General features: G+C 36.3%; 1 protein-coding gene across 22 annotated transcripts in view; it reads left to right on the plus strand.

The window, feature by feature from the left end:
* Pcdh15 (protocadherin related 15) overlaps positions 1-9,606 on the plus strand; it is a 1,206,525-nt gene that overhangs the window by 1,078,269 nt on the left and 118,650 nt on the right. The window contains exon 29 of one of the 22 annotated variants that reach the window (XM_031346917.1): positions 3,476-3,626. The exons of the other annotated variants lie outside the window; for them this stretch is intronic. Within the exon in view, the coding sequence (XP_031202777.1) occupies positions 3,476-3,570 (95 nt within the window). The 3' untranslated portion in view covers positions 3,571-3,626. Of the gene's footprint in view, positions 1-3,475; positions 3,627-9,606 lie in introns of those variants that run through there. 22 annotated transcript variants of the gene reach the window in all.

Below are 9,606 nucleotides of genomic sequence, written 5' to 3' on the forward strand. Positions count from 1 at the left end.
AAAAAAAAAAAAAAAAAAAAAAAAAAAAAAAAAAAAAAAAAAAAAAAAAAAAAAAATTTGTGTCTGTGTGTTTTTTAATTGGGGAATTGAAACCATTAATGCTGAGGGTTATTAATGAGAAATGTTGATTGATTGTTTTTATTGTGTTTTTCAGATGTACATTTTTTCCTATTTGATGAACTGTTCTGGGATATTTATTTTTTGCATCCTTTTGGATATAATTAGCCTTCTCTTCAGACTCTAAGTTTTCCTTCTAGAACCTAGTACCTTCTGTAGAGACAAATTGGTGGAGAGAATTTCCTTACATTTTTGTTTGTTTTGTTTGGTTGGTTGGTTTTGTTGTTGTTGATTTTTGTTGTTATTGTTGTTGCTGTTCTGCTGTTGTTTTCCTCCAATTGTGATGGATAATTTTATTGGGTATAGTAGTCAGGACTGGCATCAGTGATCCTTTCACGAGTGTAGAACATCTAGTCAAACCCTTCTGCCTTTCAGAGTCCCCACTAAAAAGCCACATATTATTTTTTTTATTATTCTTTTGGGACTACCTGTATATGTGACTTGGTCATTTCCACTTGAAGCTCTTAATATCCTCTCCTTGTTCTGCAGCTCTAATGTCTTGATTATTATGTGCCGTGAAAAGTTTCTTTTCTGGACCTGCTCATTTGGTGTTCTGTATGCCTATTGAACCTTGATAGGCATCACTTAATATTTTCTTTCAAATGGGGATTTTTTCTTTTATGATTTTGTTTAAAATATTTTCTGTTCCTTTTCTAGGTTTCTTCTCCTTCTTCTATATTATTATCCTGTTTCTTTGTTTGTTTGTCTATTTGGTTTTGTCTTTTCATATTGTGTCAGATTTCCCAGCTGGTTTTTGCCTGGAATTTTTTTTTTTTGGTATAAAATTTTATTTGACTGAGCTTACTATTAATTCTATCTTGTCTTTTAATATATTAGTGGAGCTTACATCTTAAGCTTTTGTTTCATGTCCTGAAAATTTTCATTTCCAGTTTTATATCAATTTGAGTTTTATATATGAGTACACTGTAGCTGTCTTCAGACACTCCAGAAGAGGGAGTCAGATCATGTCATGGATGGTTGTGAGCCACCATGTGGTTGCTGGGATTTAAACTTAGGACCTTTGGAAGAACAGTCAGTACTCTTAACCACTGAGCCATCTCTCTAGCCCCTTGAGTTTTCTTTAATGAGTCTAATTCCTTGTTAAAATTCTACTTTTATATTTTATTTTTTTATTATTCCATTATTCCATTCAACTGATGGCTTATATTTTCATGGTCTTCATTAAGGCATTTATTCATATCATTTTAAGGTCTTTAAATATATTTGTAATTGCTATTTTGAATCTATTGTCTTGTTCTTCAGCTAACTAGCTTTTAGCTGGAGTATAGAACTAAAGCCATTACAATAGGGTTGCTGACTTCTGGGGGGGGGGGTGCATTATCGGTTGATCATGTTTTTGTTTTTGTGCTAAGATTTATGCATCTAGAATTATGAGCTCTAAATTATTTCTGTTTCAGATGTAGACATCTGCCCTTGTCTTTGTTGAGTGATATTCTTGTGTTTGGTTACTCTAAGTCCTATCCAAGTGTGGTAGCTAGAGTCCCTGAGTCCCAGTATAGCATGGTGGCTATATGCACAGTTCTTGATAGATGTTAGATTTGGGTCACAGCCAAGGTATTATCTGTGATGTCCCTGGTAGAGAGCCATTCTGCAGGATGACAGGGAGTCTCAAAGGTATGGAGATGGGATAGGAGAAAAGGTTTAAAGAAATTGTGGGGAAGAACTAGGGAGAGTTTAGGTTTGGACCAAGAAGCCAGGTTTATAGAGGAAAAACATAGAATGGGAAGAGAGGTTCCTTCAAGCAAGCTAAGGCACTACTAGAGGTAAATTTCCAGAGAACAGAATGGAGGACAGAAGAAAGGATAGAGATTGCCTACTTCAGTTATGTTCTAGCAGTGGGTCTGTGGGTCAGTGGAGTCATGAAGGAATAGATATGGTTTGTAGTAATAAGTATTTTAAAAAAATAATCCTGGCATAGGTTTTCTTCTCCACCTTAGACCATTTATGCTCACACATGAAAGACTCACACAGCCTTAATATTTTTAAATATTCCTTAGGCAGTATAATAGCTGGGCAGCTGCCTAGTCTCCATGCTGTTAGAATCTACCTTCCCCTCAATAACCCCAAGCCATCACTTACTATTAATGGTGTTCCATCTGAGCTGCTCTCAACTCCAACCAGGCAGTCCTCTGGGATATGTTCTCTTGGCTCCTAGCCCATGGCACTCTCCTTGGGGGCCCGATCATAGAGACTATGTACAGACTCCAGGTCTTGAGAAACAGCACTTAGCATTACAGTAGATGACAAAACCTCACCAATTCCCCCTTTTGATAACAGGCTCTTTTCTCAGAGATATAAATTGAACACAATTATGCAAATTATAAAATATCATATATACTTACAAGATCCAGTCCATCATATTTGTCAATTTAGATAAAGTATTCTATCATCTGTCCTAATTTAATGAGTTTACAATTCTATACCTCAGTCATGTTTGATCTTTATGTATATTAGTGTCTGAAAACCATCCTTTTGAATCTAGATCATCTTATTTAATGCTAAACAGCTTAAGTTCGATTGTGAGACTATGACTAGTCTTCAACCCCATCAGAGATTTGAGAAAGAATTAAATTTTACCTGAATATGCAGGAAGCACAAAAACACAGCTTCCAAAACTTAAAACATTGGCAGAGACAGCCGACTACCTGGACAATACCCAGTATTCCTTATAATGTTGGAAGCATCTGTCTTCAGTCTTCTGGCCAAGAACATCTGACAGATCTTAAGTGAAACAGAAGTTATGAAGGACTAGCTTACCCTATCTTGGCAGAGCTTAGCAATAGACTATCCTGTATCCATTTTTCCTTTTTGAACAACATTCTGTCTGCTAATGAAATTAGGGCTTTCTTTCCCAGTAGCTAGCTTGCCACAAATGAAGCAATTCCACATGGAAGTATTGATGTTCAGTTCTTTCCCTGATGTGAAATGAAGGTACTGTCAGAAGCACACATGTCTTGTAGTTAAAAGATCGATTATTAATGGAATAACATTAAGTGCCAAATACTGTGGCTCTTTGGCACTTTTGAAAACCCTCTATCTCTATATAGTATAAGTTAACTGTTAAATATAAATTATTTTTAGCTATTTACTATATGACTAATCTTGAAAATACTTTATTAATCTAATATAACCATGAGTTTCCCTATCTATTCGTTTCTATTACTTTATTATTCTAAACAGTTTATAATAGCAGCTATAATTATTAGACTGGGTCTACGCCTTGTATTCTTAAATGAGTTGCATAGGCACAATGCCTAGCTAAGAGCAGCAAAATTAAATTAGAATTTTGTATCAATATACAAAGATTTATACCAATAAAAACCTTAAACGTTTTTAGAAGGAACACCGAAAAAGGTGTCCAAGGAAGATCTGGGAAGACTCTGGGTCAACAACAGGAGGCAGTGCCCAAGGACTGACTTAATGACATTGTAGAGGAAGACCTGAGGAGATCCTGGATCAGCAATGGGAGGCTAAGGCCAACCTTGGGGAGACTCTGGTTCAGCAACAGAAGGATGAAGCCAAGGTGGTTTTTTTTTTTAAATAATATCACTTGAGACCTTGTTTCAAAAAAAAAAAAAAGGAAAAAAACTAAACAAAAAAAACCAAAAAACAAAAATAAAACTTTAATAAAAAAATTAAAAATCAGTAATTATCACTTTTTGTTTTATGATCATATGCATTTTCTATTAGAGCTTTGATCAGTCATATCTCAGTCCAATAGCAAGAGAACAACAAACAACACACAGTAGATTCTACAAAATTCCACTGAAGCTTTTTATAAACTAACATGGAATTCAGCTTGACTAACTTTTCATTCACTTTTTCTAGAGATTTTGTTCAGAATAATCTATCTACATATAAAGATAGATGATTAATGATACATAGGTAGGTAGATAAAAGATAGATAGATAGATAGATAGATAGATAGATAGATAGATAGATAGAAGATACATAGATACATAGATAGATAACCTCCTAAACTAATAAACTCATTTAAATTACATTGATACTCTTTAGTACTAACATAATAAATACACAAAGTAATGAATCGAAAAATCCAAATAATTATAAGGCATATTTAAAGAACACATTTTATAAACAAATTAAAAATAAACTTTATTAATATAACCTAATAGCTTATAATCCCACCACTAAAACAAATGTGGGAAAGATGAAAATGGATCTCAGTAGTCACCATCTGGTATACCCTTTCCTTTATCCCAGTAGACATCATACTCAGGCCTCTACATGTCCTGACTTCTTTCCAGTCCCTGAATGCTATTGCATTCCTTGACCTGATGGTTGTTCATAAACTGCATACCATAGCAGACAGTGAAACAGCATTTCAGGACACAGAAATTTAGTTATCCAAGTTGTTCCCTTCAAGATCCCTTTATTTAAATAAGGAGACAAAAGAGATATGTAACTATTGGCAATGTAAGACCTATACTTCAAGAATGATGGCAGTGCATGGGCAAAGTGTACATCATTCAGAAAAGCTCACCACTATCATAGATGACCAAACAGCCCAACCTTTGCACTGCATCTTGAATAAACTAAAGGAAATTATAAGGGCAATTCCAAACACAGTAAAGAGATACTAAAATCATGAAAAGTAATACTTTCTAAGAAGTTGTAACAATAGAACTAAGGTACTAATACCTAAAGAGATCTATAATAAATGTAGTGTAAATATAATAGATTGTATATGCTATTAAAAAAGAATTGACTGCTGTCAAAGCCCATATTCACAGGAAGAAAGGAAAATGTCAAGAATGAAATCATGAGAGATTGTATTTAAAACAAAATAAAATTATGAAGTTAGATTTCAATTCTTTCCTAAAGAACACTCATCTTCATAAAAGAAGGAATGTGGACTCCATATACCTTTCCTTTCCATCTTAAGTCCAATGCTGGCAACTACATTAGAAATCGTGTTTTCTACATTTGCTGGATGGTGAACTCCCATTTGAGACATAGTAGATAAATCTAGAGGTAAAAAGATGGAGCGACTGCTGTTACCATGGCTGGATGTAAGATTATTTTCAGGCCCATTGTGATCCATGTAGAAGCCCAGTTTTGCATAACAGAAGACCTATGAATATGCTGCGGGTTCAGCCTTGGACCTAGGAGTGTAAAAGTTCTTGCTCCAAAATCAGTGTGTATATGTGGGTGTGGGTGTGGGTGTGTGTGTGTGAGAGAGAGAGAGAAAGAGAGACAGAGAGAGAGGCAGAGAGACAGAGAGAGACAGAGAGACAGAGGGAGAAAGAGTTTATTATGAGGCAAATATGAATGCCCATGGTCTGGGAACATGAATTCAATTTGAGTAAGATGGCTCAGTGGGGCAAAGCACCTGCCAATGAGAGTCTGACCCCTGGATACTACATAGTGAAAAGAGAGAGCCTCTTCCTACAAGTTATCCACCGAGCTCCACAGGTGTATGGTGGATCACTTATGGCCACACACACACACACACACACACAATATATATAAGTAAATTTGAAAAATAATCAAGTTCAATAACACAGCTATTAATGAACCAAAGGGGATGGAGAGATTAATAAAAAAAAAGAAATAAAAGTTGATTTAAAGAGAGCATTGATGAATATATCAAAGTAAATATTTTAATTCATTTTAAAGTATACCTCCTAACAAATAATTATATTCTATTTTTGATTAACATGTATTAATTATATAGTATGAGATTCAGTAAAAACCATGTCCTTACGTTGAAGTCAATGATTTTTAGCTTCTACATATGAGAAAGAGTGTGATACTCATCTTTCTGTGAGTGGTCATTTCCCCCATGTCTGTGCACTTAACTACAAATAAAATTTCATTCTTGTTTGGGGTGAATAGTACCCCATTCCGCGTATACATGGCAATATTTCTTTATATATGCCCATTGATGGGCATCTAGACTGATGTCACAGCTTAGCGATCAGTGAGCATGGCTCTCTTTGTGGATGTCTAGAAGTAGGATGATTTATTTTACGGTTAGTCTAATTTTAATTTGACAAGAAATTCCACACTGTTCTTCATAATGATACTGCAACTTTACATTGTATCAGTGTAGGAGAAATTATTTTGTACTTTCTAAAATGTATTTTGATAGTAAAAGTGTCTGTTCTCCCATCTCCCTGCAGGCACGTTCTATGTCTGGCTTTTTGATAATTATGATTCTGCCGAGGATGTAAAGTTATATATTTTTTTGATTTCACTTTCCTGATAGCTAAGCCATTTACCAGCAAGTGGAAGAGGGTGGGTTGGTGAGTCAGGGGGAGAGGGGAGGAAAGAGGGTTAGTTTTTTGTTTTTGTTTTTGCTTTTGATATTTTTTTGGAGGGATAACCAGGCGAGGAGATATCGTTTGAAATGTAAATTAAGAGAATATGTAATAAAAAAATCTATATATTTCACTGATCATTTACTATGTCATTTGATCACCTTTTGGATTGTTCTTCTTCTTAAGGATTTTGTAATTTTTTTTCTACCTAATATATTCAAGCGATATATTGTCAGATAAGTAGGCACATACATTTTCCTAACCTGCAGTACACTCTTCATCCCATGTATGCTTCCTGTGCTCTACAGAATCCTTTTAGCTAGAAGACATTGCCTCTGACGTTTTGCTTTTGTTTCTTGAGAAGTGGGGTTCATGTCTCAAACATCACAAAATGTTTTCCCATAATTTTCTTCTACTTGTTTTATAATTTCAGACCTTTCATATCGTCCTTTTAATTGTGCTATCTTTAAGCTTTTATAAACCAGAAAAAAAATTAAATCCAAATGTTAGAAAGGATAGTGAAATCAGACCTATACTTTGTATAGAGAATTAGGAGATGGGGTCTTTAGGATGCACTATATACATATATGAAATTGTTAAAGGGCATATTTAATTGATAATAAAATGTGAATGAGAGTGTTCTTTAAATACTATGACCTATGTTCCTGTAATGGGTCCATCTTTAGTATGACTATAAATATACTGAGAATAGTCATAAAGTACCGAGCCCCATTCATGCAAGTTCTTGTTAGAATTACTAATATTGAGTGGTGTGTGGAATTAGTGTTAGGGAATCTCTTGTAGGCATGAGATCTTAGACAGGTCATTACCCCCAATAAAAACAAGACTGATGTCTACCAATAACCTAAAAGATGGTGTGTATAAATATGTCCACTGAGTGTTTGTTCAATGCAGGAGTGATTCTGGAAAGTTAAGGCCAAATTGTGACAGGTTTGAGTGTCAGGCTGACAGCAACCAATGAACATCACAGTACTCATCTACCCAAAAACTAGATAGCCACTTGAGCAGTTCCACTCTTCGCGCCCCCCCCCCCCACACACACACACGCACACTGGCTACATTACAGCTGAAGCCATAGCAAGTGCTGTCACCAGGGGAATGCACCATTCTTTCCTGTCGCCTAGCACTCACAAAGGGGACAGCTCACTTGAGGGATTGTCTTCCTTAGAGTAAAGGCAGACTCAGCTCCTCTGGTGTCTTCCACTCTGATCTGTAGACTTCCCCTTCCATTCCAGTCTCATTCTGTCAGAGTCTACACTTCTTTACTCAGCCCCCATGTTCAACACTATCTTTGTTCAAATAATTTTGAATGTGAAAGCATCAATCAGTATTTCTAATAGACTGTCTTGAATCTGACACCTCTTTAGTTTCTGTTCATGTGCAGTTTCTCTCTCTAGACCAGCTCAATTACTCCTGAAGTCACAGAATAAATTACTATGTGTCTCAGAGCAGCTCTCCAGAGCTGGTAACCACAAGACCCTACACAGAAATCTAAGACAGGCCGGGCAGTGGTGGGGCACACCTTTAATCTCAGCACTTGGGAGGCAGAGGCAGGTGGATTTCTGAGTTCAAGGCCAGCCTGGTTTACAGTGAGTTCCAGGACAGCCAGGGCTACACAGAGAAACCCTATCTCAAAAAAAAAATTTAAGACAGTATTTCTGCCACAATAATATCCATATGCTTTATTTTTATGTAGTGTGGAAGCACTAACATGAGACTTTATAGCTGAGATGGATTTATGTAATTCCATAACCGAAGTGGCAATTTTTGCTTTATTGTAAAATTATAATTATCTTTAAATGTCGAAGAGAAAAAGCAAACCTTTCTACAAACATGTCATCGTATTTTGATTCAGTTAACTAGGCCTTCAATCAGGAATAAATGACAGGGCAATTAAGATAAGCTTAAACTGGTGATAAAAACAACTCAATGCTATTGATTTCATTTTATGGTTTTGCTTTAGGGTGCAAGCTTGTAATATATTTCATTTCCATGGCTTTTTCTCATTTCAAACAGAAGGTTTGTGACAAATAATGCTAATGACTATTTGTTATCGACTGATTTACAAAAGCATTCTTCACATAGCACAAGTAACAAAATTCCAGCTTGTCACATAGTATAGTCTTCACCATAAAAATACTAGGTATGGTGGATGTCTTATGTTCATATGGCTGTAGTTCTAGACATCTTACTAATAATTCATTCATTTCAAATATGGAGGCCAGTTTAAAATAATCTCATGTCATGTATAGCATTTCTATCTCAAACATCTTATGCATCTTCTTAACCAGGGGCAGTGGGAAAAAAAAACCTAAAAAACCTTAGCATTCAGCAGGCAGAAGCAGGAGGATAATGAGCTTAAGACTAACCTGGGCTATATAGGTAGTTCAAGGACAGCCCTAGCTTAGAAGTTTTGTAAGGGTACATGATTCACCAAAGAATTATACCCCAGACTCAAACCATATGCAAAAGCAAAGGGCATTTTATTTTGCAGAAGTCCAGCATGCAGGGGTCTACCATTTACCAAGATGGAGACATCCAGATGAATTAGCAGGCCTAATTTAAAGCAGATTGGAGAAATTCCTGGGAGGGGTAGGTAACCTTCATTTTGATAGATATAGGAGTCTTTCGGATTGGCTAAGACTCTGGGGACATTCCAGAACTATTGCTGGGGGTGGCGTAGGGGCCTGGAAACTGTTCCTGGGGAAGCCTGGAAACTGTTGTTGACTCACTGCTCTTGCCTCAGGCTAGACAGCAGGGCAGCTTTGGATGGCTGGGCAGCTTCTGATGGACTGCCCCTGGCCTGTAACTGACTTGCCTGGACTTGCCCAGTTCTGGAAAAGAGAAATTTAGGCCTAGTCTCCTGAACTGCCAGTTTGAAGCCTGTCATGGAATCAGTCTGCCTCTGTCTTCACAGTTTCAAAAACTTAATGATAATTCTGTTCAGTGGTAGATGCTTGTCTAGCCTGCACAATGCCCTGGGTCTGATTCTTAATACCAATGAATAAATAATAAAAAGTATTTAAGAAGGGAAATGCAAATCAAACAGCCCTGAGATTCCACCTCACACCAGTCAGAATGGCTAGGATAAAAAGCTCAGGGAACAGCAGATGCTGGAGAGGTTGTGGAGAAAGAGGAACATTACTTCATTGCTGGTGGGATT

Source organism: Mastomys coucha, unplaced genomic scaffold (assembly GCF_008632895.1).
Source record: "Mastomys coucha isolate ucsf_1 unplaced genomic scaffold, UCSF_Mcou_1 pScaffold3, whole genome shotgun sequence".
Classification (NCBI taxonomy): domain Eukaryota; kingdom Metazoa; phylum Chordata; class Mammalia; order Rodentia; family Muridae; genus Mastomys; species Mastomys coucha.